Below are 27,701 nucleotides of genomic sequence, written 5' to 3' on the forward strand. Positions count from 1 at the left end.
AAACTAAATCAATCTTAAATAAAATGGGAATATAAATCGGACGAGAGTGAGAGTGTATCTGGCGATGCTGTTGGTGGTCGTGTTCGTGGACGACGTGTGTTTTTGTGGACCATTCTGATTATGGAATATCCAGATTTTATACGATATATGAGTTTTCAATGATGTTCGTAGTAAAAATTTGTTTTTTTATTTAAAATTACAAATAAAAGTTTACATAATTCAAATACGAAACGAGAGAGAGAGAGTATGTGTGTGCTAGGTGGGCATGTGTGCGTATGAGTTTTGGGTGAGTAATGCGTAATTTGATACTAAGAATATAGGCAGATTTAGTTCTTTTTTTAAGATATAAACAGGGGAGAGAGAGAGCGCGTGTGGGCATGTATGTAAACACAAGAGAGATATATAAAGAGTGTGAGTGAGAGAGAGAGAGAGTGCGCGATTGAAAACGCCTTACATAGAATCGTGATTATGAAAAGATGTTGTTGTTTGTTTTCATACGATATATGTTTTCATGTTTATTTGGAGAAATGTTCTTGTGGTTTCATTCATTTTTTATTTTCTTTTTCTATAAATTGTTGGTATTAAAAAATCTTTGGTTTTTGTGGCTGTTATCGGTAGATAGCGGTAGAATAAGCTAATAATAACTATATTGTTTTGGTGGTTTTTATTTTTATTAAATGTAGTTAAATTAATTTATTCTTCCTCTTCTTCCTCCTCCTCTTCTTCCTCTTCCTCCTCTTCTTCTTCCTCCTCTTCTTCTTCTTCCTCCTCTTCTTCTTCCTCCTCCTCTTCTTCCTCCTCCTCTTCTTCTTCCTCCTCTTCGACGACCTCCTCCTCGACTTCTTCATCTTCCTCAGCGATTTCATCATCAGCCTTGGCATCTTCCTCGCCTTCGGGTGTTTCGGGCTCGCCAGCCTTCTTGCCGGGTCTTTCGCCGAACCACTTGGGCAATTTGGCTATTTTGGGAGAAAGAAAAGCTCAATTAGAAAAATCCAGAATATATAAAGCATTTGGTGTTGGACAAAAAACATTAGAACGCATTTCCAACAAAAATCAAAATTGGTCAGGACAAATGCGTATGAACCAGAGTATCCATTCGATTAGTAGAGAGACAGAGTGAGAGAGAGATACACTTAAATACATACACTTTTGACGGCCGGCATATTGATCCTTCTTTTCGTTCCAGATCTTTTCATTGACCTCCTTGCCGAGTTCTTCCCAGCCCTAATGAGGGTTATTAGCATATGAGACAACAAGATGCACACACACACATAGACAGATAGATGGGTAACAGTTAACATGTAAAGGTTAAATCAACGTCATCATAAAAATAGACAAGAGTAGAAAAGAAAGAGAGAGAGATACATGTAATTGTTGTGTAACTGTATTGAGTGTAGCTGTGGGGAGAGAGAGCGTAAGAGTATAAATATATGTTGTGATTGATGCAATAGCCCTCCCATTCCATTTCGGGAGATCTTTCATGAACTGTGACTTCTGAGAGGGGAACAGGGTGTTCTGACAGTGTGCGGAAGTTGTGTTGCTGTAATTGTTGGGTTTGAATTCGTTGGATGGTTAATTGAACATTAAAACACATTTCAACACAACCGGAGCAGTAGCAGAAATATGTTGATTGGACCTGCTCCGCGTGTAAAACAAAACGCAACATATGGACATGTAAACGAACATCACTTCACAACTTAGAGCAGCAAAGTAGCTATGCTATAGCTTACATTTTGATCGTTGTGTGAACCGCTCTTGTCTTTCTTGCCAGACTTTCTCTAAAGTTTCCTTATAGAGCGTGTCGTAACCCTTTGAAATGGCAAAGAAACGATTACATAGATATTATTATGTTGAGGGTGGAGATTTTCGTCCACATTTTAAGAACCCATTGCATTGAATCACAGAGTTATGGTAATCAAAAATAGAAAATGAATTGGATGAATACTTACACCTTCGAAGAGCTTCTTCTTGTCGTCGTAAGAGCGGGTATCTACACGTCTTTCGTATTTGGAGGCAACTTGAATCTTGGGCGGGTATTTGCCAGTCAAAGCTTCGGGGTCGAGACCCTTCTTCAAGGCTTTGTGCCTGAGCTGTTGTTTCTGTCTTTCCTTCAATTCTTTCAACTAGAGGGAGAACGGGTGAGAGAAATCGGAGTCATGACACTGTTTGGCATGGGGTAAAACTCAACGGTATACTTACATCGTAATCCTGACGTTTCTGCCTTTCTTCCAAGTCATACTTCTCAGTTTCCAATTTGACGATGAGTTCCCACAATTCTTGGGCCTTCTCGCGCAATTTATCCTCGCTCAAGCCTTCGATGGCAAGAGGCTTGATACGGAACGACAGGGAGATCTTCTTCTCTTCCTCGAGTTGTTCCTTAGTCTTGTTACGCTCCATGGCAGCGGAGGAGAGACCCAACTATATTGTGCCATCACGTTCATACAGATCACACAATCATACACACACACAAACATACAGAGACAGACACGCACACAAACAAGAGGACATTTACACAAAGAGACAGACAGGCAGAAAGACCGACAGACGGACAAACAAACGACAGATACAAGAAACATATGTGTGTGTCACATATAGATTTGTATGTGTGATTTAAAGGTGGCGAAAGAGAAAAAATAAAGAGTAACAAGTGTTTAGAATTGTTGTTGTAGTTGTTGGTGTAGAAAACAAATTATTGTAGGCATAGGCGTAGTAGTAGGCGGTAGGTAGGTTGGTAGTAGGTAGTAGGTAGATGGGTGAACAGTAATTTGAATATTTTACAGAATATTTGATTTGTTGGGACCGATAGGAAGTGGCAAAGTTGAGGAAGAAAAAATATTAAAAGAGAGAAAAGAAAGCCACATAAGTATACAGCAATGCAGTAGATTGAAATAATTACCACGCCTGTGTCCTTCTTGGCGATGGTGAAGTTGGGGCCCTTCTTGTCCTTGTCCTTCATGGCTTGGAGCATGGCTTGGCGCTTCTTCTCGGCTTCTTCGAGGCGTTGACGCTTCTCTTCGATTTCGCGTTGTTTCTTTTCTTCAACTTCGCGAACGCGGCGTTCCTCTTCTTCCTTCTTGCGTTGAGCCATCTTTTGCTCTTCTTCGGCGCGAGAGATCTTGCGCTTGGCTTGCTTCTCCTTGAGTTTCTTCAACTCATCTTCTTCCTTGGCTCTCTGTTTGCGCCATTCGGTGATGTATTCCTTCAATTGTTCATCGAGGTCGGAACGCTTTTGGTCCTGGCGTTTGATGAACTCTGGATCACCCTCACCTCTGTAGCGCGAAAGATAGGCAGAGAAATCGAAATGTTAGTTATGTGTCTTTGCAAAAATCAAAAACCGAGCAAAGCTGTTCACAAAAAAGTTTCTATTGATATATATATTGTGTAAGTAGTATACATATGCATATATGTATGCGTGTACTAGTATGTATGTATATATGAGTATGGAACAATTCGATTCTGAGGTAAATTTTGGGCATTGGATACAAAAAAATATATATCGAAACGATGCAATTCCAAAAACCACAAACATACATACATGAGTAGCACTACTCTACATATGCTTGGCAGAACACATTTTGGCTACGTGATACAACGCATAGTTACATATTTACAACATATACAACACACGCACACACACGTACACACAAAACACTTAGTAAAATATTCTATCTATATTTATTTGCTGAAGGCAAAAATAACAAAATATTCCTTCATTTTTTTTTTTGTAACAAAAAGCAAATCAATTACATATGTATTGGTGAAGGGGGTGGGTAGAAAGTGGATGGGGTGTGGGTAATGGAATTTCAAACACCACTAATCAAGGCAGCTCTCACACGTTGAGAACTAATTTGAAACAGCACTTCTTTGCCACGTCATTAGCCGAACAAGTGGCACGCGAAGTGCCAACACTCAATCAGACGTTGAGCGAGAGAGTGCTTCTGTTGACACCTCCAGTACTCAATTAATCTCAAGCCATTGATTTCGATATTGAAATCATAAATAGTATTGAAATTCAATATGTGTCGAAGCGTAAACAGATGTTGGCAGCCTGTTGATATTGTCGCCATCTCTTTGTGACGCTCAATTTCACATGTGCACATACGCACTAACACCAACTAAAACAGCAACAACAAAGTGTTTCGTCTCTGCCGAAACATGTTAATATCCGTCCAACATGGTAATGGCACTGTTCTTAGGAAGCGCGCGAGAGATAGAGAGAGGGAACTTGAGAGTGGGAGAAAATAAAACTCTAACCGAACCGAAAGTGCCTGCAGAATGTCCGTGTGAATGTGTGTTTTGGAATAAATGATGGCTTGCTCTCAACGTGACCCAGTGCGTATCAGTGATTTTATTATTGTTGAGGAGGGAAATATTACGTATACGTCAAACAAATGAAACCGTACTTGAGACCGAGTATCTGGAGTATGGCGCTGGTGGCTTGGTAGCTTGGTGGGTGGTTTTGATGTTAGAATACAATGTATAAATCATATGACACGTTTTTATTTACTTGTTATCGTAATGTTATGACGATTATTATTGTTATTACTGCTTTCATTGTTTCTATTATTACTTATTACTATTGTTTTTATTGTAATGTTCACGCACAAAAAGCAAAGTGTTTGGTGGTCGTGGTGTTCTGTGTTTGTTTCAATGTATGAGAGTGTTTGTGGCCAAAAATTGAACATTCAGTTTTGTTATGGGTTGACAAGTGGGTGATAACTACAAAAAAGGGCTCGAACAGTAAAAATGTTTTTTTTTTTTTTTTTGCAATTTTGATAGTTTAGAGGAGAATAAGTGAGGATTGTTTTCAAGGGATGTCGACACAAACACGCCAACAAAATTTTGTCATGGGGTGTATGGAAAAATAAAACCTAAAATTACAGTTTACTGTAATCTTTTCTTTTGGGGTTTGGAAAATGGTTGCGTGTTTGTGTTGTTGAGCTTTGGAATGAGGAATCTTAAATATGGAACATATATGGCTTGGATGGGGAAATAGTAAGAATTTCGAGAATTTGCTAGAGCTTGAGGTTATTTACTCTAGGCCCGCAATTAGTTAACAGGCAACATAGTTACGATATGTACAATAGCAACAACAACAAAAACAACTATGACATTTGTGTGATTACTGTTCACTTTTACAACAATGCTTAAAACAAATCACTTACTCGGCTGGTGTCTGAGGTGGTTTTCTGTACACGCAATCGAATATTTAATAATTTTATTTGGTAATGATGATATTTGATTTGTTTAGAGTGTTGTTTGTTTGGTTGTTTGTTTGTTTTGTATAGATAGCAACGAACAAAAAATATTTATTTTGTTTTATAGTTTAGCATATGTGTGGATGTGGCCGCCGGTCGTGATGATGATTGCGAGCACAAAAAATAAAAGTATCGACAAAATGTTCGATTCGTTACAATTGAATACGTTTCGTTTCAAACAAAACAGGAAACAAAAACAACATTTACAACAAAAAGTGTTTGTTTTTTTTTTTTTTTTTTTTTGGTCATTGAAATAGGAAAGAAAAAAGAAAAGAAGGAAATCAAACATTAAAAATAAGGTCCATCTTCAAAAATAGAAATAAAAGAACATGAACGAATCTAAGCAAAAAATCATTGTGCACAAAGCAATTGAAAAAAGGAGAGAAACCTTGAATGAGATTTATACAAATGATTTGAACGAAAGATAGATAGTTTTTTTTTTTTTTTGGAAAATTTTATGAAATTTTTGCTTAGATCTTCAAAGAAAGATGAGATGAAGTCATTTTGATTTTTATAATTTGTTTTTTTTTTTTCATTAACGGCCAAAGTAACGAAAAGGCTTTGAATTCAGAATTTCAATAACTTACTTCCTGAAATTAAATAAAGAAATGAAGGTAAAATAAAATTTGTTTTCATGTTTTGGCAAGGTAGACGACAACGTTTAGTTCAAGCCAGGATGAAAGTTATTTGAAATATTTTTTTGTTTTCTTTTTAATAGAACACCAATAAAGTAAAGAGTTGGGGTAGGGGAGAATAGTAATCCAATTTAATTTCTTCTGTTGTTGGCCAATTACAAACAAATTCGAAAAGATAGAGATAGAGACTAGCACTTTTTCTTTGAGGAATTTAGATGTTTTCTCTTTTTACACAGTAGATTATTATATATTTGGAGTGAGGAATGTTAATGCAATTTAATTTTCAGATATGGCAGTGTACTTACTCTTTGACCTCCTCGACAACCTCCTCCTCCTCTTCGGAACTGCTTTAGGTAAAGAAATGTTTTCAATACGGGAAACATTTTCACACAAAACATTAACACATGTGGGAACCGATAACGAACAAACCATGGTATGGGCGGGCATTTGGATACAGATACAGATTCAGACACAGGTGGTATTCGTCAATGTGTGTTGTTTGTATATAGTATGTGTATAGTTCAGGATAGAGATCGGGTAACAGACAGGTGTAATGGTATGGAGGGGAAAACGTATGAAAGAGAAAACAGAATGACTTTAAATAACGAAAACAGACGAGGAACACAATAAAAACTCTATACAAAGACAATTTATTCCCCAATTTCCAGGAGACGCTTATAGCAATATATATTCAATATATACAAATTACATATACAAATTCGAATGCTAATCTACATGAAATGTTTATTTTTACATTCTTAATATACATACACGAAGGATACAAGGACATTTCCATTTGATGTAATTGTATTGGAGGCGGTATGTGTGTATGTATTTATTTGTTCAAATGTTTGAATTGTGGTATTTTTGTAGTTGTTATTTTATTTTTACAGACAGACAGGCAATGTCTGTAGTGATGAATCAAGTAATTTGTAATGTTTTTGTTTTTTTTTTTTTTTATTTAAAAAATTGCTCGAACCGAATTTGACGATGTAATGCCCCGCGAAATTCTGAAACTTTTTGGGGCAATACTTCGTTGTGTCGTTCTGGAATGTCTTTGTTTGTTTTCTAATGTGGATTTAGCCGCTTTGCAGTTAATACTTACGTGTACTCCTCATCGTCGGACATGGTTATGGTTAGGGATTAAAAAAACCTGAAAGAAAACAAATAAAAGAAATGTGTTACAAAAGTGTTGTTATTCGAACAAAAACATCTAAATATGTCAAACATGCACTATTCATATTTCAGAAAAAAATTAAATCAAATTCAAAATCGGAATGTCCTATTACTATCAATAATAATTCGTAGATGTGTATGCAGATTCCAAAAGTCCGTTCTGTTTTCAAAGCAAAATTCGATAGTGGCTCTAAAATTGTTGGGCAAATTATTTAGGTTGTTAACAGGTTTGACCTCTAACCTTTGAGACTAAAAAATAATGTTCGGTACGTTTGTAAACAATGCAGCACAAATCAATTGAAGAATATCTTAGATTTCTCTAAGCGTTTTCAACTCCAAAGGCAAAAATAACACCCACGATTACTTTCAATTCGTCTATTTAATGCCAATCGAATTCATAATCAAAGCTAATACACATCATTTATTTTACCAAATACTAAACGTAAACAATTTTTAGTGAGATTACGCATCAGACAGATTCTAAAATTAGATCCTGCTTTATAGACAGCAGCACATAACATGCTGGGCATACACAAGTACGTTCACACAAATATACTCATATATCCATGTGTCCAAGAGCGAATATATACATGTACATACACACCCATGCATGTGTGTGTGTGTTCGTGTATTACTTTATGAATATAGAATATATCTCAAGGAGTATCAAACATACAAATGTATTTGTGTATGTCATAATTTTCTGAAAAATGAAAATATGCTTGTGTGTGTGTATGTATGCTCGCCCGCATATTTTCTTGTATCGCTCTTTAGTATATATACAATAGAAGATCTGCATCTAGGCACTAATATTTGCTATGTATACATAGGTGGAATATACGTGTTAGAGAGAATGCCTGTGTGTGTGAGAGAAAATGAGTGAGAGAAAGTGACCATACTATTTCATCGTACAGTGTACTGGCTCAATATATATATATATATTTAAAAATAGATCGTATTGAATTTCCATGAGAGCTCTTTAGTCTCTTTCGATCGAGCAAGCTAAGGAGCAACAGAAGAGACTTTTTACCTTGGCACAAAAAATAGCAAAAATATTATTTCACTACCTTTCGTGTGCGTGTTGTATTCGTAAAATAGTTCTTCTTTGCAGGTATTATAAATGGATTCGGAGATGAAGCAATATGTGGGCGGTGACCAAATATTTCCCATTGATAATTGAATTATATTTTATATATCTATATCTACTAATTAAATTATTAAAAAAAATTAGGGGCTGTGTCTATGGCTTTGTGTGCATGTGTAAGTGTGTATCTTTTTCAAATGAGTGTATAGTGTGTATTCGTGTTAAAGCTATTTATATAATACTTCATATTTCCAGACATAGCTTGGCTTATTCCAAAAAGTTGATCTGCTTATGAGCTATCCATGCATCAGTACTTCGGCTTATTACACTTTTACACATGCACACAGCTTTTATTATTTTTTCAAGTCTACTTTTCTCATTGTCCGTCCCAGGCAGCAGACTCTATTCTTAATTTTCGTGGGCCACCGGGACAATTGCAAAATTTCTTTATTTTATTTTATTTTATTTCGTTTCATTTGTTTTCTGTTTTCGTTCTTGTCTCGGCTGCTGCTGGTGCGATAGGAAGCAAATATGCGCTGCCAGCCGAGAGCAGTCGGTAACAAATATATCATGTAACACTTTGAGGTTGCCAGTTCTAATAGAATGTCCTATTTTTAGAACGCGTAGAAAAACTGAAACGATTCGTTGAAAATAGTACAGGATGGCGAATATATTTAACACTCGAATTCAATTTTCAAATATTTCACTCAACTACGGATTGCATTTCGAAATAGTTTTTCTAAATTACAGTTATATTCACTTTAGTTTATTAATTTTATTGATAAGTTGATGTGTTCCAATATTATATAACTCCTTTCGTTTTACATTGACACAGAAAGTTGTGTTGAAATAGCTCCTCGCCCAGTTGGGTTCCATCCGATTTGTAGTTAGAATTTTAATTTAAGGACTATCACTTTCATAAATTTTTAATAAAGTCTTTTTCCATATTTTTCTTTATTAATTTTACTTTTTAATTTTGATGTTTTTTTTTTTGGTCAGAACTTACTTCGGGAAAAGAAACAAATTAAACTCTCTACTGTTGTCCGAGCAGCTGACGTCGTTGGAGCGAATGCTGCGGTTCGACTAAACAGACTGACGATCTACCAAGAAACAACACGCTATGTTAAAGATTTTTTTCGGAAAATAGAATGTTCAGTTTTTCATCACCACTACACCGACAGCTGAGAATTTTCCAACGAAGCAAACAAATGGAGGCTGCATGCTCTTGCATCGCTTTTTCTTGTGTATATACGAGGTTAGCCGAGAGTACTTGGGCGTATGTGTTCTATCTCCGACAGACATCCTAGGGAGAGTCGTTGTCTGACGTTATACTTTGAATGCTCCTCTATGCTTTCCTTTCGTGCCAGACAAGGAGAAAGAATGCAAGGTGAAAAGAGATATCGAGCAAAAGAATGGCACCTACACAGGTTGTAGGGGGGATGAAGGGAGGGGGAGAACATTCATTTGGCTTGCGTTTTGAACTGATCGTGTGTGCTGATATATATGTTTGTTGTGTGTGTGCGCGAGTTAGAAGATTCTATCATAAACATCTCATTTCGTTATTAAAGCTCATAGCATATTTTTGAAATAGAAACTTTCACACACACATCTACACAGACAGATTTTTGTGGGTGTGTGCGTATACATTTGTTGGTGTATTTATGCATATTTATATATATATAATCATGATCTATACCTGAACTGTTTTGAATATTTTCATTGTAGGTGATGAATATCGATCGTGGGTGGTTGAACAAGAGAGAGATTCGTTTGCTGAGTCGTTTTCTTCCCAGTGCTGTTCATGTGACGACAACAATTTTTAATGTTAATGTTATTCCAATTTGTTGTTGTCCGTTTCAAATATGGCCAAGTATCGTTTAACACGATTAACTCAATTTGTCCATCGAATGCTCGCTATGTTCACCAACACATTCCCCATTCCATTTCATTCCATCCTCTCTACTTTGGAATATACATATTTAAATGGACTTGCTTCAACAAAATTCTACCCACTTGGCGTAATGACGTTGGCGATCATTGCCACGAATTCGGTGTCCCATTGTTGCCTCATACTTTCTACAACCACCTTCACTTTGTGATCGTTGGCACGCATATATACATATACACATAATTACAACAACGTTTTCGGCAACAACAAACATGCCAAACAAATATTTATCAATGGGCACTGGGCCAACGGAAATTTGCATGCATTTATTGACTTCCTTTCAGACTTACAAACACAGAACTTTGCATTGGTTTGTCAGCGAGACATGAGAAAGAAGTATAGAAACCAATGGACCTTTCTTAGCCTTTGAACTAGACCTACATCTAGCTTCACCACCCCTCATTTCCATTCCTTCTCTTACAAAAATTTCCATTTCCACCCACAAGATGGAACGTCACCGCAAAAAGTTCCTGCATTAGGGTCATCGTTGTGGGTGCACAGAGACGGTGGGTGGGGGTCAGCATTTATTCTCCGGATTTATTTTTGTTCTACTCATTGTTTTCATATTAAATATGTAAGTATGCCCCTGTACATAACACATGCGAATGTGTCAGTGTGGCAGTCTATGTGTATGTGTGATCTCACACTGGCACATCGGCAGAGAGAGAGAGTCCACATATTTTTAGCAACCAAAACACATATGTATGTCGGTCTGTACGCCTGTCTATTTGTTTCAGATGTTTCATATATGTATATTCTTGATATTTATATCATTTTCATTTTATTTTATTTAGTTCTTGTTTCTTTTGTTGCCCGAATTATTTTCCTCTCCTCTGTATAGATATGTCTGTATGTAAACAAAATATTTTTTGGCTTTTATAAAAATTCTTATTCAGTATTAACAAATCTATAATAAAGAAATGCGTTCCTAAAATAGGAATACAAATTAAATAATTCATGATATTTTGTAATCTGGCGAATTTCAGAAATTGCTTAATTTTTTTATAAAATATTTGCAGAAATATTTTAAAGATGCAACTCCTCATGGTAGGAAAATTACTGTTTTCCAGAATTACGAGAATGTAAAACTTTTTACTACCAAAACAGATTCTTCCTTTATGGTGCCGAGAAAAAATTGCAAAACTATTAGATTCTTCCAGGCTCTGGAACAGACCATTTTTTTCAACTTTCATATTTGTTTATTCATTGTCAAATGAAGAGTAAATAAAAATTAGTAGTTGTCGACGTTTGAGAACAACTGATCAGTGTTGCCGTTTTGGGCGTTTCCGTCCAAATTTGGGCGGAAAAAAGATAAATTTTGTGGTTTGGGCGGATTTTGGGCGGATTTTTTCCATATTGGGTACAAATTTATTTTTCATTGTTTATTTTTACGCAATTTAATTTTTTTATTACTAACTGAATTTTATATTTTTATTGAGATGAATCGTTATTTATTTTATAGATTTTTGTTAAGTTTTTTAATAATATAAATAATACATTAGGCTAAAGTCGTGAGGGGCCGGCCATGTGATACCCTACAACACTACAATATGTTAGAAGCCCCCTCATGTCCAAATCCATTTTGGAAGATTTCGCTTTTGAAATTATGTGACGGAGCACTGCCCAGATATTACCCTTAGCATTTTGACAAGGGACATTTTCCCAATATTTATGCACTCCGTCGTGCTGTTAGTTTTTGTGTTCCATTTTAGGGCTAAATATATTCCAATAGTCATCCAAAATGCCAGAATTCTTCCATGTGCTTACCTATTTTCTCAGGCGTGTCGATTGGCTTCAATTGTGTGATCAGGAATTTTTTTCTGTTTTTGGTTCATATTTATATATGAATATATTGCGGACATCTTTGAAAACAATAGGCCTTGCCCTTCTGAGCCTAACCCTTGTGAAAAAATTCGTGAGGATCGAACGATAATTGCAATCTGTATATAAATAATAACCCTAACCTGTGTTGTATTATAAGTCAACTTGAAAAAATCGCATGCGAAAAAAAAATGAAAAAAAAATAAAGAAAATGTCTCAAAATACTACAAAATCTATATGAACATCATTATTGGTATCTTTTTATGCGATTTTGTAGTATTTATACTTTAATGCCACAAGGGCAATTGACAAAATTTGTCAAAATCGCTCCAGCCATTGTGAAGATATAAGCATTCTAGCTGACATCCCCTTCCTTTGTATATATACATTGTATATATTTCTCTATATATATCCGATATTTTTACTATCGGCATCTACGTAACGGTCAGAATTGACCTGTTCGTCTATTTGTGATTTCGCCGGCAGTAAAAATATTCGCGGATTAATGGAAAAATTTACTTTTATTTATCGCAAATGCTATGGTCTACTAAACCACTAAATATTACCCGATGACCATCAAAATTGGAAGGCTTCTGCCCAGTCCAAAGCTCTAGCCCCATGCTAAACTTCGCTTCGATTGGTCTATAATTGTGACCTGTAGAGCAACTGCAAAATCAGGAAATTTCAGTTTTTGGTCCATTTCAACCCCTAAATATTATGCGATCATCTCCAAAAGAAATAGGGTTCTATTCTGACCTTAACCCCAGCTACATTCTAAATTTCGTGAAGATCGGGCCATAATTGCGACCTGTAGAGTGATTACAAATTTACATGGACATACATAGCTAGATCGACTCAGCTCGGTGAGATAGGAAGATCCATATATACTTTGTGGGAAACCAATATTTCGTGGTGTTACATAATTTTTGGCCCAATCAAACTTATAATACCCCCAACACATAGTGTTGTAGGGTATAAAAACCTGAATAATAATAATGACTTAAATGTATTTAATACATTGAATTCTTGTATTATGTTACTTTTTCAAATATGTATATAAAAAACAACTTGAAGTAAAATAACATAACATTTTTATTTTCTCTAAAGTATTTAATACATTGAATGTAATAAACTTGAGTACCTTTTTTATGTATAGTGTAAAATTGTCATTTTCTTACTTGAATACAAACTACATATAAATTATTCAACTTTTTACAGTTTGGGCGGATATGGTCGATTTTGGGCGGTTTTTAGAAAAAATTTGGGCTGAAATAAAAATTTCAAACGGCAACACTGCAACTGATGCCAGTTTTTGTAGTATGACGAATCTCACAATATACAATCTGAATTGAAATTGTAATATTTCTTAACGTAAATCTGAGATTGTAAGGTATTCAGAAAAACATAATCAATTCTCGAATTCTTAAAAACTCGTAACAGTTTCCAAACTGTAAAATAAAGCTTTCGTTTTCGTTCTAAGACTTCGAATCAGCTTTTGGTACATAATTGACCAAACATGTCAATATCTCTTGCATACATTTTCGGATGCGAGTATTTGGTTGTGTTTACCCGTTTTCAAATATAAAATTTTGGAAAATTATTCGACAGTAATTTCTTGTCTATCTTTTGAAAAAAAGGAACACATATTAAAGACATATTTAAAGTGACATTTTCAATATTTATCTTTAGCATTTTTAGTGATTTGAAAGCAATATCACGAGATTTAAATTGTGATCCGAATCGGGTGACCCCTTCATCATTCACATAGAATGCACATTATTGTTATAAGTCATATGTATTAAGGAATTGGAATCAGCGTCCAAAAATAAACATTATGGTTCTGTAACGAACCGAGATGGAGTGGTACACAACGATAATGTACCGTACAATAATACAAGGCCGGCCGACTTTATGGTAACCTGCACCAATTTGCATATTTAGTAGAGCTACCCATAATATATTATCGATTTTGAATGCCTTTTATGACTTTAAAGCAGATGTAATTTAAAGCCCAAAATAACTTTAATATGGGAGTGCATCCTACTCTTGTTCGATTTCTACTAAATTTGACGAACTGAACCGATAATCATTTAAATCCATCTTCTGATTGAGAATAGAAGCGTATCCAATAAACTAAAATTTTAAAGAAAATAATATGTTATGGCGATTCCTCTAAAGCTAATAAGAGCCATTTACGATTTTTAAGAAATACTTATGAAATTTTAGTATACAGTGTTTTTTACAACTATCAGCACCGAGAATGTTTCCTTAGGACGAAGTGTTTAAAACCTCTATTTTTATATGTTTAAACTTAAGACAATATAAATAATATTCCTTTTTCTAAGATATTTTTATAAAATATGCCACTCGTCATACGTAAATCCTTCAGATATAAAATTAAATTGTATTTGAAAAATGACAAGATAAAGTACTTCAGGAAAAGGTTGCCATATTCGATTAAGCAAATAAGTCTACCCATGGTACAATAAAAAGGTAAGGAAGATCTAACAGCTGATTACAATTTTCTTCTAATTGTGCCCGACTTCTGCCAATTTTGTGTATGTATTTATTGTTTTGAAAAATGAAAACGAAATATTTTCAAAACCAATGATTGGAAGACACGTACATTGCGGCTCGCGCTTTAAAGCTATTAACCCGTTTAGCCATGAAATTGAAAGATTGAACAGATTGGATCATGTTTTTGGGAGAAATTCAGGCATTTTTCGCAATTTTTGTGATATTTAACTCATTTTAAAAATTAGGAAAAAATGAAAAAAATAAAACAACAACAATTTTGAATGAGTCTGACAGAAAGCGGGCATAGCCTCAGGGCTGTATTTCTGTAGTTTTACGAAACTGTTCTACCTTCTTATTGTACCATGAGTCTACCTCTATTGTTTTGCCATGATAGCAAGCATTGTGAAGATCTCGGTAACATTTCTGGCCGGTTATTCTGAGCCTTTGATCCTTAGACTGACTTAAAATAGAACGTTATTCGAGAACTACAACTATCAGCAACAAGAATGTTTCCTTAAGATGAAGAGTTTAAAATCTCTCTTTCATATGTTTAACCCCTAGTAAAGATAAATAAAATTCGTCTTCCTAAGATTTGCAACATATAACTGTTTTTACATGCCTAGGAATGCCGAAAATAACTGATTATATATACAGGGTAAGATGAAAGAACTGCAACCAACTTCAGACTGCTGTAATTTTAAAGCCACTCGTCCGACATCTGTTAAAATTATTCCAGTGACAGCTCATTATATTGTTTACAAGCGTACAAAAGAATATTGGTGAGAAATTGTGATCGAATTCAAGCGTGATGGTGTGATTTCTTTATATTTGGCTGGAAAACCACAAGTGGCTATCGTTAGAGTACTCCAGCATTTAAATCTTTTGTGTCTCGTACCATCGCTCGTTACCGTGATACTGGTAGCGTAACCCGACATCAAGGAAGTGGACGGAAGAAAACAGCAAAATCAGCAGAAATGGTTAGAAAAGTAAAGAAGCGACTTGACCGAAATCCGCGTCGCAGTAGCCGAAAAATTACTCAAATATTGAAAAATGAGCTCGGAATGAGCCATTGAAATTCCAAAAAGTGCAAAAACTTACACCGCTATGGAAAGAAAATAGACTCAAAAGAGCTAAAGAGTTGCTTCGCTTGGCCGAAAGTGGTGAACTGCCGAATTTGGTTTTTCCGATGAGAAAGCATTCGACCAGAAGTTTGTAAACGAACAAAATAATCGTTTTACTTGAGCGGTCGCTCTCCGGTCGTATTAATCGACCGTGGCATCAGAATAAATGCCGAATATTATCGTGAAAATATTCTGGAGGATGTATTAAAGCCTTGGGCACGCATACATTTTGGCCGCAAACCTTATACATTCCAACAGGACTCAGCCCGCGACCTCCAAGAATCTCCGGATTCTAATCCATAGGACTATTGTGACTGGAGTATTTTGGAAAGCAAGGTTGGCACTAAAAAATACCAAAGTGTCGATCACCTCAAGCAAGCGTTTCGCCGGGAATGGGCCAAAATACCGCAGAGCAACATTCGGGCAGCGTGTGACGGTTCATTGGCTCGATTATTTTGCCATGTATTAATGGGTTGGCTTTGGCCTGGCTAATATAACTGCTGCCAGATTATTTATGAAAATTGCTCACAATTTCGTATGTGAACAACTAAACTAAATTAGTCGCTGAGCTCTACCGATAGCAATAGTGTTGTCAATTGTATTTGAGCTTTTCGTTCATTCGCGTTTTCATTTTAACGATTTAAGTCGCTAACCCCAAAATGAGTTACAAAATTCCGTTACTGATATGTAATTGACAATGTTTGTTACTGCAAGTGCAAAATTTAGTCGACTCCTGGTACCAAAAAACTTACAATTGTGCTAATAATAATTGCCTAGTGTACATATTTGTTTAAACTCAGTAAACATGACAATTGTTTATGATATAAAAGAATATGTGGATTAGCATTTCGTCACTAATTAATGGTCTGTTCCAGAACAGCAAGAATGTGAAGTTTTTTACTGCAATAGCCGACTTTCCTTTTATAATATCGAAAAAAAAAAAAATAAAAAACGTAGTAGATTCTTATACCTTATGGAACAGAGCTTTAGTCATTCATTCTGCAAATAAATATTTTATTTTTAATTTTTAGTAATTTATCAATTTTGATCAAAAAATCGTGCAATCTGCCAGTAGCATGGAATATAGTATCGACTTCCAAATTTAACAAGTGGATGTGTGTCATAACGCACTTAACATGAGTATGTTAAAACTGGTAAATTAATTTATTCAAATCGCGCAGAATCAATCATAGCTCAAACCATTTGTTAAACATTCTCGAAAAATATTCATAAAAAATCTTTGCATCTGATCAAAATTTGAAAAACAAAACATTCATTATTTTTCGAAAAAAAACCTTTTTGAGAGTGTTAGGGTATATTAACTTTGTCATTCTGTTTGTAACCTTCCTAAATATTAGTCGTAGACCACATAAAATGATCAGCATAAAATTCTAAATCGATTTAACGATGTCCGTCTGTCTGTTTTAATCGCAATACAGTCCACATTATTTGATGTAGAGCTTCAACATTTGGCAAAACAATTTGTATTGTATCAAGTATCTAAAATTATATATATCTACGTCCACGTTTTCGTATATCCCCCTTATAACGGTTCTCCAGATATTCGGTATTTTGATGATTTTCGCCACATTTTTTAACGGATTTGTCATAAAATGTGTATTTGATTTGTCTAAAAAATGGTCTGTAGTTCATAATGTGTTCTAGCTCCGTTGGCAGAACATTGGATAGTTTGGTCTACGTTTTCCTATAGCGCACATGAAACGTTACCCACCGAAATTCGGTATTTTGATAATCCTAGTCATATTTACCCACAAAACTCTTCAAATCAAATGTGATATTTTAGCAGATTTGGTAGATGAAAATCCCTGAAGTATAAAATTTTCTATAGAAAAGATCCCCGTTGAAACTTTAAAAGTCTAACAGCATTATCCAAACGGTCTTACAGGTATTTGCAGTTTAAAGTTGAACACGTTTTAATTCAGATGCTTTTTTTAAGAAGAGGGAGGGTATTAAAAGTTCGGTCCGGCCGAACTTTATGTTTTTTACTTGTTTTCAAATGTCGCCATCGTCACTATACCAACCTTGAGATATGTAGCTCTGGTTAATGAATAACACCATTTTAATTGTGTTGAAACTAGTGGAATGTTCATACTTTCCTCGCTCTGTCATGCAATGGATTTCCATCGAATCGGATCATTAGCTAATATTTATCTTTCCTATTCTAACAGCAGTACTAGAGTTGCCTTCCTCTCCTCACAAGTTAGATCGTAATCAATAAATTAGCTGTTGCATTCCTCAAATAAAAGGGGATCTCTTTCCCAAGAAAACTGTAACGAAATGTTCCAAGTTTAAAAACGGCAGAACAATAGACTAATAATTTATTTGGAAATATGTGCTAAATATTCAATACGTTCGAATCATTCGTTCCATTTTAGATGGTTTCGTTGTTGTTGCTGCAATACTCTTTTAAACAAAACAAACGGATCTCCGCACACGAACTATTTTTAGAAACATGTAGGCACAAATCGACAATGAATACGTTCCTTTCAAAATTCTATCACTGGCAGAGAATCGGCTCACCGCCAGTTGTGGGAGCTTTGCTCTCATTTGAATTTTCGGTTTAAAGTTATTTTGTTTGTTTTTCATGAATTTTAGTTTATCTTAGAGACTTGCTCGGATGAGTGGGAGGATGTTAGCTGGTTGTATTATTGAAGAAAAACTATTATAAACACACACACACATACATGTATGTATACCTATGTATGTACATGAGTACACATACACATATTTACACGCTAAAACAAGAATATAACAAAATACAAACATAACGTATTTACATGCGTGCATACAGGCATAGCGTGCAAGTAGGGTGTCTGGAAAGCCAATTCACATTACCTTCTCACACATGCACGCTTCCTATCGACGCTTACTAACGGGTGCATGTGAGCTTTCGAACGGCAACTGCTAAATAAATGGCCACATCGTCAAAAGAAAGGCCAACAAGAAATCTGTGGGTGGGAGGTCAATTAAATTTGATATGTATGTACTCCTCATCGAATACTCTTTCTGGGTGAACAGTACAAAGTTTTATTTCATGTTTCGTTCAATCGAAACGGTTTTGCTTTACTTTTTAGTAGTTTGGTTTATTTGTTTTTTCTTTTTTAACTACAGAGGTACTGCATCTAGATTGTCTCCAATGATGGACCACATTCCATAATCGTTGTCTTCGTCATCTTTAATATATTACATTATTTAATTACTGAGAAACTAAATATTCACTAGCCAAATAACAACAAGTAAAAAAGCTGTAAGTTCGGCCGGGCCGAACTTTGAATACCCTCCACCATTTGGAACAAATTTGGCAATTCTCAAAAACAATAAAATCCGTTAAAACTTCTGTTAAAATCTTAAAAATACCGAATGTAGCTATTATATTAGGGTCTATACGACGACATGAACCTGCGTAGGTAACATTTGTTGTAAGCCATTACAATATTCAAATGCGAAACTTAAAAAGAATCCGAACGAATTGAAGTAGATTGATAAAATGTATGTATGTGTCAAATGTATGTTATGTCTGCAGGATATTCGGTATTGAAAATGGGCCATGTAGGTCCACGTTTTGGTATAGCCCCCATATAACTGTACCTCCCGATATTCGGTATTTTGATGATTTTTGCGACATTTTTCACCGGAATAGTTTAAAATTTGGTATTTGAAGTTCGTAATGGATACTACAGCCTAAGACAGAAAATTGTCTGTGCAGGTCCACGTCTTCGTAGAGCCCCCATATAACAGTACCTCCCGATATTCCGTATTTTAATGATTTTAGGGACATTTTTCACCAGAATTGTTTCAAATTTGATATTTAAAGTTCGTAATGGATACTTCAGCCTACTACAGAAAATTGTCTGTGCAGGTCATAGTCTTCGTATAGCCCACATATAACAGTACCTCCCGATTTTTTTTTTTTTTTTTTTTTTGATTTTATCGACATTTTTTTAAGTTTCGCATTTGAATATTGTAATAGCTTATGACAAATATTTCCTACACAGTTTCATGTCGTCGTATAGACCCTAATATAAAAAATGAAATGCCAAATTCGTTCCAAATGGTGGTGGGTATTCAAAGTACGGCCTGGCCGAACTTACAGCTTTTTTATTTGTTATTATATGCATTTTTCAACCATTTTTACAAATTTCAATAAGTTTTCATTCAATATTTACAATTCCAAAATTGGTTTGACAGCTCATTGTCCCAGTAGTTGTGTTGATGCCTGCATTCTTCTACTATGATCGCCACTGAGTTAAATTGGCGTGAAAAAACAACACTGTTGCCATTTTTATTGCCTGCAAGAATCTCCTAATCTTTCAATATTCATTTGACATCATAAAGGAAAAATCGGTTATTGTTATATGAAATTTAACATTCTTAAAGTTCTGGAAACGAGCATTTGTCTTATGTAAACGCCAGGTTTTGGAAATTATGAATGTATACCGTTGGTCGACTATGAATTCTCTCTGTCGTTGTTGTTTTGTTGACAACAACACTACTTCTAGGTTGACACTACTTCTAGGTCCGTTCTTATATAGTCCACTTTTATTATCTCTTAATTTGGGAAAAGTGAAGGATAAAATTCGCATTATCCGGTTCTCCTTATTACACCTTTGCTTTAAAATATACGCATTTTTTCAGAGGTATGGCAATAAAATTCGTAATAATTTGTTTTATACATTATCACCTTAAGTGTTGGTACTTTTAAAAAAGTTGTGCCTCGAAGGAAGAGTTACATACAATAACACATCTTAGGCTGGCTTCTTCGTAGAAGAACAATACAGTTTTAGTTCGATTTTGGCCCTAGGCCCTTTTATTCATTTCCGAAGAAGCCAGCCGATGAATTAAGCCAGCCAGATAAGCGCTTAATGTATTCTCACCTTTAGGTTGACTTAGTTCGATTTTGGTCTTACGCTCCTTTGTTCTTTTCCAAAGATGACAGTCGATGACTTGACTCTCACCTTTTTTGTTTTTTTATCGTCTATAATATTGGGATACTTTGTTTTTTTCGGATCAATAAAGTAAACAATCAGTTATCGATTTGCAGTTCTGGAACAGATGAAGAGCATATTTCAACCTAAAACTCTGTACTCACCTACAAAAAATCCAGCCGATGACTAATTTATTTTTTTTTTATTTATTTTCAATTTGTACAGTAACCATGGTACAATAAGGAGGTAGAACAGCTTCGTAAAACTACAGAAATACATCCAACAAGTTGTTCTCATTTATTTGATACTTTTTGGTTATTTTTCTAATGCATCAAATAGCGCGAAAGATGAATGAAATGCCTGGATGTTCTCTCAAAAATATGATCCTAAATGTTCAATCTTTCAATTATGTGGCAAATTTGTTTAATATCATTAATGCGCGTTCCGCTATTTAGGTTTCTTCCTATAATTGATTTTGGAAATATTTTGTTTTTATTTTTCAAAACCATGGCAGAAGAATACAGGTAGATACATCAACGCTTGGGAGCATTGATATGTCAAAAAAATTTAAATGGGTGTTTCAAATATTAGTAGATTTTTATATACTTTCTTATACTACGTCATTCGGAGGCTATTATAATTCGCGCTTTTCAACAATTTTTACAAATTTAAATAATTTTTCATTCAACATTTTCAATTCCAAAATTGGTTTGACAGTTCATTGTCCAAGCAGCTGTGTCGACGCGTCTACCTATATTCTTCTACCATGTTCAAAACAATTAATACATACCATGGCAGAAGAATACAGGTAGATGCATCAAAGCTTGGGAGCATTGATATGTCAAAAAAAAGTAAATGTTTTTTTCAAATATAAGTAGATTTTTAAATGTTTCTTATACAACGTCATTTGGAGGTTATTATAATTCGTGTATTTAAACAATTTTTACAAATTTAAATAATTTTTCATTCAACATTTTCAATTCCAAAATTGGTTTGACAGTTCATTGTCCCAGCAGCTGTGTCGATGCGTCTACCTATATTCTTCTACCATGATACATACACAAAATTGACAGAAGTCGGGCACACTTAGAAAAAAATTGTAATCAGCTGGTAGCTCTACCTTTCCTTTTTATTGTACCATGACAGTAACCTATCCCATAGGGCCATGGACTGTTTTAAAAACTTCTTTATATGACTGCTCTAAATTAATTATAATATTCTTAAAAGTCTTATTTAAAATAAAGCATTAAACAAATTAACAAAAAAAAAATAAATAAAATTAACAATTGATTTACGGTTACAAAAACTTCTATTAATGACTACTCTTAAAAATACTTAAGCCAGTATAAAGTTTTCATGTGTATTTGCGCCTTTACTTTTCTCTTGCTGTCTGGCTAAAAAAGCATTTCCATCATGGTAGAATACAGGTAGTCGCATCGACACAGCTGCTGGGACAATGAACTGTCAAACCGATTTAGGAATTGAAAATGTTGAATGAAAAATTATTGAAATTTGTAAAAATTGTTGAAAAATTCATATTATAACAACCACCGATTTGAGTCGTATAAGAAAACATTTAAAAGTGTACTTATTTTTGATAAAACATTTTAAAAACCTACCTATATTCTTCTACCATGCATTTCCATCAAATACATCCCCAATAATTATTTAAACGTTATTCGCCAGAACAGATATATTTAGTATTAAAACAACGGTATTTGATAGCACACTGAGTCACCTTGTAAATACAATTGTATCGGTGGGAAAGTCGACAAAGAAAAGCAATTAATCGATTACTCAAGCAGTAATCGGTAGTAATGCCAAAAATCGATTAGTTGATTAGACGAGTGTCGACCATTCCTACTGTGAGATAAAGAAAAAGATTTGCTTTGCTGTATTATTGATTTAAAAAGTAAATACTACGTAGAAAGAAGGGCAGCAATAAAATACAGATAATACACAAATCACCGGCAAATTGAAGCAAAATAAAAAAATCTACGCAATTTCGAAGAAAACAGGAATTACAATTAAGGAAAAGTGAACAAATTGCGGCTATTAACGACGGTCGTTGTTGTGAAACCAAGTTAGGAAATAAGGAGCCAATACTCATCCGCAAAAAGCATCTAAGCCCCAAGCTCTAGATGTTACATTCTAATACAAAATATACACATATTTTCAATAGCACGACATAATTATCGAGGACAATGAACAACGGTTTTAGTACGGAAGAGGATTCAAGAGGTGGGCATGCTGACCAAACATGTTGTTTGATAGATGAAAATGAAAGATGCAGAAACACCGCTGGAAACGCGAGCTACAGTAAACGTATACAAAAGACGGTAAGTAAAGCGTGTCTTCTATTCGTTTTTGTTTGTGGTTTGTTATTATCGGAAAATACTTTTTCTGCGTTCAGGTGAAAGACAAACGTCTTAAATTGAGCAGCGATCCTACATCTCAGCACATTTACATATGCGACTATCACAAAGACCGAATTCAATCCGCTCGCTCCAAAAGACGACGAAAAGAATCCGAAGACGATAGTAATGATACAGACATTGACCTACCAGAAGTGCCAGATCTTTATCAGCTGCAGATGAACACATTGAAGCGATACAAGAGGCACTATAAATTGCAAACACGACCAGGAATGAAAAGAGCCCAGTTAGCAGATGTAAGTATTATTAAAAAAAGTGAAACGCAATTGGTTTTGATTATGCCTTCAAAACTTATTACATAATCCATGATAGTTACAATTAAGAGTTTAGAATTATTCGCACTGTATGTTAAATGCTTTAGCATTCATACCGAAATGAGCAGATAAAGGAAATTTTCTGGTAATGAGGACTTTTTGCGAAATCATAAATACCTTCATTAGTAAGATAAGGATCGTATCCCAAGGGCACATCCAAAAGCATATTGTGCTTACCAAAACGTTTAAAAAAATAAAAGTCAACGGATTACAAATAAGGCTAACTATAGATATGTAATTATTCATAATGTTCAAATTTTCATACAAATGTATTGGTAGAAAGTAACAGCTTTATTTTTAAGAAAAGGATCCAAAGGCCACATTCGATCCGAAATATTAATTTACAATGCCACATCCAGAGCCCGTACATGCGTCCGAAGGCATATTTTAGAATCAATTAGATTTTTTAATACGCAAACTTGTAATGTCAAGAGTAATTGAGCTTTGACAGTCGAGTATGGTATTTAGAAATACCTATGCTCTGTTCCAGAACCCGCAAGAGCCTAATAGTTTTACATTTTTTTTTTTCATACCATAAAAAAGGTAGGGTAAGTGTACCAGTAGTCGGCACTTTTAGGATTTTCGCGTTTTGAATCGCTCACCATTCTGAGTGAAACTTGTCAATTATTACAAATTTAATTTATTCAGATTCGAAATTTTGTATAGTTTTTGCAATAATAAAAAAAGTTTTAATAACTTTTTATTAAATTTCATAAATTTGTAGTTTTATTAAACCAATGCTTTTTTGCCAGTAGTCGGCACCTCTTGCTAATTGACGGTATGGCATGTTCCAACAGTCGGCGTACCAATTTTTTTGTAAGAATAATTAATAATAATAATAAATTAATTTATTAAAATATAATATTTTTGTTTAGTTAAATTGATTCGACGTCTTTATTGTACTTTTCTTAAGAATATGGATTGTTGAGGACCTTCACAGACAACAATTTAATTTTTATTAGAATAAATCATCTTTTCCTAGCGAAATTATACACAACGATAGCTGACAATATATTTGAAGTAAACAAAATATATTTAGTTATAATAGTTTAATTTATTTGGGCTTAAAAATAAAAAGTGCCGACTACTGGGACATGCCGAACTTAGGCACACTCACCCTGGTAACTTGTTTAAATTCTTGTACTGTAGCGGTGCAATAATCTCAATCCATTTTATGCCACAACAACCAGCAGTTTTGGAGTCATAATCAAATCCCAATATTTTTTTTTTCTTCAACTAAATCTTAAATTCTATGAATTTTCTCTTTGCAGATCATTATGAAGCACTTTAAGACGATAAATGTTAAAGAGAAAGAAATAATTACCTACTTCGTATACATGGTGAAATCAAATTCCAACAAACTAGATCCTAAAAATGGTATTAGTAACGACACCACTTGAATAGACAGAGGAGTTCGGGCGTACATCGTAAGTGTGCTGGTGCTCCATTCGCATTAAATTTAAAACTATTTCTATTAGCTGTAGATTTTAAGCAATTGTTACCGTTTAAGTCACTCACATTTGTGTAATATTTTTTTTTAAACAATACATATATATTTAAACACCTAAATTAATTTTATTAAATACATAACATTAGTAAAAACTGCATTTGGTAAAAATACACAAAATGCGTAAATCCATTAAAAGCCATGTTTCTTAATTTTTGGTTGCTTGAGTATGACGTTTCTTGCTGTACTCTAATTTGGAACTAATGACAAACATTGACCGCATCAATTTTGGGCTACGACCTTGCAAATAATTTTGTTAAACTAATAGACATATTCATTGAAACCAGACACTAATTTTTTCAATGATTCCCGCAAGTTTGCATTGATTTTTGATATTGAACCATAAATGAAAATAGTATGTACTTAAATCTGCTACAATGACAGCATTAAGTTTGAAAAATACTCAAAAGCACCCTCGTTCCCTATTATTCTTCTTGTAGCTAAAATACCCAATCCTGATGGGTCCCAATTTTACTTTGTAGATATAATCGCTTGTGTCCTAATTCTAGCGTGTAGCTAAAAACTGTTTACCATAACATTTTCATTCAGCGAATTATACGTTAAACGTATATCCTATAGTGGGTAATGCAGACTACTATTGAAGGCATTTTGCTTATACGATTTGTATGATTTTTGTACTTTATTAAATGGGTAAATTTTCCTTTCGATGTATTCAATTTAAATTTGTAAAAACGGACGTAGGGTCGAACAATGCCATATTAACATTATTTTATTTTCAACAAAAAAAAATCATATAGTAATTTTTTCATCCTCCTCTGAATCGCTTTGTGATTCTGCAAAAATGAGAAAATAGTCATTATTATATTAATACTCAAGTGTTTTGGCAAGTTTCTCACTTAGATTTCCCCTTTGGTCATTTTTTGGTCGAACACCCTTATTATTTTTCGTACAATCTTCTTGTGATGACTCGACTTCTTCACTTTCCATATTAGAATCGTCTTGTTCTTCTACGGACCATTTGTCGTTTGTTGTAGTCTGAAGGTCGTTTTTGGGATCTATATTTGTAGCTACATTGTTTACAGATATTAAAACAGTATTCAATAACTAGTAATTTTTAGAAAACTCACCAACTTCTTTTTCTTCATTTTCAATGTCCTTCTCATTAAATTTTTCTTCCTCTATCATTGATTTTTTATCCCCATCTTCGAATGTAAAGTGTCTCAATTTTAAAACCAATCGATCTTCAGCCAGACTGGTTATGGAATTTTGTTTAAGGCATTCTGTAAAACCTACATTTGAGCGATCCTCTCTAGCTGACAAATCGTTTTCTAGTGTCTTTTTCACCAGTTCTACAACATACTTTGCATGTTTTGCCGCTCTTTTTGAGCATTGCAGTAACAACGCTGAGCTGGTCAACGAGGAACCACCCAAATTTAGACAGCATAGTTCTCTGAAGGAGTTAATTCCAAATATCATTTGTGATTCACTAGTGCGTTCCTCCATAACGGTAGGATCTGCCACAGCTATCGAGCCATCGTCGAATGTGCAGTAACTAACGCAAACTGGATAATGATGCATAACCATAGGTTGCGGTTCCTTCTCGGCCGCAGTGTGTATAATTACATCGTCTTCAACTATACTGACTTCTGGTCTTCTAAAATGCATTAGAGCACAAAGAGTGGCAATAGAGCAACAGTCAATTAAATTTCCCTCATGATTAAGTACGTTCAAATCTACCCGTAAAATCCAGACGCGTTCTTCGGCAGTTATACACAAAGATTCCAAGTCGAGGCACTTTGAGTCCTTGAATGTTCTCTCCAAGGTTCTGTTAAGCTGTACAGTTAATTCGCAATTACGACCAGCCTCAAAATGTGGGGCAGCCATGGGACCCAATTCGACGTTTATATGGAAGATGCCCTCATTGGGACGTGTGGCTTTGGGTTCACCAAGTTCGCTAGACACTTGTGCAAGTACTTTGGTCTCACCCAACGCAACCAGTACACTTCCCCACTCGGCACCGTAGTTTATTTTAATATTTCGAAACTCATCGTTCTTCCTACCATCTAAACGCTGCAAAATAAAGTGAAAAATGTTATAAGTAATAAGCACGGAATTACCAGGCTCGGTCTCTACCTACCTGATTTTGTTTAATTGCTTGAATTATAAAATTCTTTTCGCACGTGGAAAGGGGAGTCTCTTTCATTATTTTGTTTTATTCCGAAATAATTCAATCAAAAGCAGACAACGAAGTGGTACGATTTTTCGGCGGCGACGCGCTGTGCTTTCTGTGTACTCTGTTCAAACACAGAGTTTTGCGGGAGAAGAGAAATGCAAAAAGACGAATAAGCAGAATGTAGGAAGGTGTAGAAAGTGGAAGAGGCAACAGCTGTTTGTTTACTTGGGAAAGAGAAAAAACGAATGAAGAATATCGTTCTGTCCCAGTCGTCGTCCAAATATAAGGCTTGCCTTTCAAACCAGCTGACTAGCAAACGAAATGTCAAAATGCGTTGTTGTGATTGCAAAATGCATTACTGATTGTGAGTACAAACAAATTATGTATTTTAATTTCTAAAATATACATTTTTAGATTCTGGATTATTAAATTTAGAATGCAGAAAAATTAAATTATTTAATTTTAATGCCTAATTGCGACAATTAATTGTCAAACCAATTTTAGAATTGAAATTTTTGAATGAAAAATTATTTAAATTGTAAAAATTGCTAAAAAAAATGGATATCATTTTTTTCATAGTAAAACATATACAAATGTACTAATTTTTTAGAAAAATTAAATTGTTTTACATATCAATGCTCCTAAGCGTTGATGCATTTACCTGTATTCTTCTACCATGGTTGTAAGTTGTATATCCAAATCGCTCATCACTCAAGCAATCGCTAGAAAATAGCGGAAAAGTAACATCCCTCTCAAATTAAAAACATACAGCATATTTACATAAATTATTCTACATTTTGCGATT

The 27,701-nt window shown here is 34.5% G+C and overlaps 3 protein-coding genes across 20 annotated transcripts; 1 reads left to right on the forward strand and 2 right to left on the reverse strand.

Annotated features, from left to right (window-relative positions):
* Positions 1-479: 479 nt before the first annotated feature.
* Positions 480-9,307, reverse strand: LOC101894605 (troponin T, skeletal muscle). 17 transcript variants are annotated; one of them, XM_011295607.3, is made up of 9 exons: positions 9,160-9,307; positions 6,999-7,046; positions 6,199-6,240; positions 5,166-5,189; positions 2,900-3,269; positions 2,200-2,418; positions 1,950-2,123; positions 1,731-1,809; positions 480-956 (listed from the first exon to the last, which is right to left on the reverse strand). In XM_011295607.3, exons 2-9 carry the CDS (start codon positions 7,019-7,021, stop codon positions 694-696), a joined length of 1,194 nt encoding a protein of 397 aa, XP_011293909.1. In that variant the 5' UTR covers positions 7,022-7,046; positions 9,160-9,307; the 3' UTR covers positions 480-693. The 17 variants fall into 17 exon arrangements, with proteins under 17 accessions (XP_011293909.1, XP_011293908.1, XP_019893534.1 ...); XM_011295606.3 differs by having other exon boundaries at positions 2,897-3,269; positions 6,199-6,237; positions 9,160-9,306; XM_020037975.2 differs by having other exon boundaries at positions 2,897-3,269; positions 9,160-9,306.
* A 13,032-nt stretch (positions 9,308-22,339) lies between these two features.
* LOC101895215 (histone deacetylase complex subunit SAP30 homolog) lies at positions 22,340-24,900 on the forward strand. The gene is made up of 3 exons (XM_011295604.3): positions 22,340-22,845; positions 22,920-23,177; positions 24,527-24,900. The coding sequence occupies exons 1-3, from the start codon at positions 22,711-22,713 to the stop codon at positions 24,653-24,655; spliced, it is 522 nt and encodes a 173-aa protein (XP_011293906.2). The 5' UTR covers positions 22,340-22,710; the 3' UTR covers positions 24,656-24,900.
* Positions 24,901-25,461: 561 nt separating this feature from the next.
* LOC131802143 (exosome complex component RRP45-like) lies at positions 25,462-27,696 on the reverse strand. Of its 2 annotated transcripts, XM_059121605.1 has the most exons (5): positions 27,558-27,696; positions 26,861-27,017; positions 25,851-26,793; positions 25,620-25,790; positions 25,462-25,556 (listed from the first exon to the last, which is right to left on the reverse strand). In XM_059121605.1, the coding sequence occupies exons 2-5, from the start codon at positions 26,924-26,926 to the stop codon at positions 25,513-25,515; spliced, it is 1,224 nt and encodes a 407-aa protein (XP_058977588.1). In that variant the 5' UTR covers positions 26,927-27,017; positions 27,558-27,696; the 3' UTR covers positions 25,462-25,512. The 2 variants fall into 2 exon arrangements, with proteins under 2 accessions (XP_058977588.1, XP_058977589.1); XM_059121606.1 differs by lacking the exon at positions 27,558-27,696 and having other exon boundaries at positions 26,861-27,111.
* Between the last annotated feature and the right edge of the window lie 5 nt (positions 27,697-27,701).

Source organism: Musca domestica, unplaced genomic scaffold (genome assembly GCF_030504385.1).
Source record: "Musca domestica strain aabys unplaced genomic scaffold, Musca_domestica.polishedcontigs.V.1.1 2, whole genome shotgun sequence".
Lineage (NCBI taxonomy): Eukaryota > Metazoa > Arthropoda > Insecta > Diptera > Muscidae > Musca > Musca domestica.

Bases quoted from the DNA above. Each gene is read 5' to 3' on its own strand.
- LOC101894605 (XM_020037975.2), bottom strand. From the start codon at position 7,021: ATGTCCGACGATGAGGAGTACAC. The intron at 3,270-5,165 runs GTAAGTGATTTG...TTCGCGCTACAG, and splicing joins CCACCTCAGACACCAGCCGA to AGGTGAGGGTGATCCAGAGT. The intron at 1,810-1,949 runs GTAAGTATTCAT...GCCATTTCAAAG, and splicing joins AGAAGAAGCTCTTCGAAGGT to GGTTACGACACGCTCTATAA.
- LOC131802143 (XM_059121605.1), bottom strand. From the start codon at position 26,926: ATGAAAGAGACTCCCCTTTCCACGTGCGAAAAGAATTTTATAATTCAA. The intron at 26,794-26,860 runs GTAGGTAGAGAC...TTTATTTTGCAG, and splicing joins AAGCAATTAAACAAAATCAG to CGTTTAGATGGTAGGAAGAA. The intron at 25,791-25,850 runs GTGAGTTTTCTA...TAAACAATGTAG, and splicing joins AAATGAAGAAAAAGAAGTTG to CTACAAATATAGATCCCAAA.
- LOC101895215 (XM_011295604.3), top strand. From the start codon at position 22,711: ATGAACAACGGTTTTAGTACGGAAGAGGATTCAAGAGGTGGGCATGCT. The intron at 22,846-22,919 runs GTAAGTAAAGCG...TTCTGCGTTCAG, and splicing joins GTAAACGTATACAAAAGACG to GTGAAAGACAAACGTCTTAA. The intron at 23,178-24,526 runs GTAAGTATTATT...TTCTCTTTGCAG, and splicing joins AAAGAGCCCAGTTAGCAGAT to ATCATTATGAAGCACTTTAA.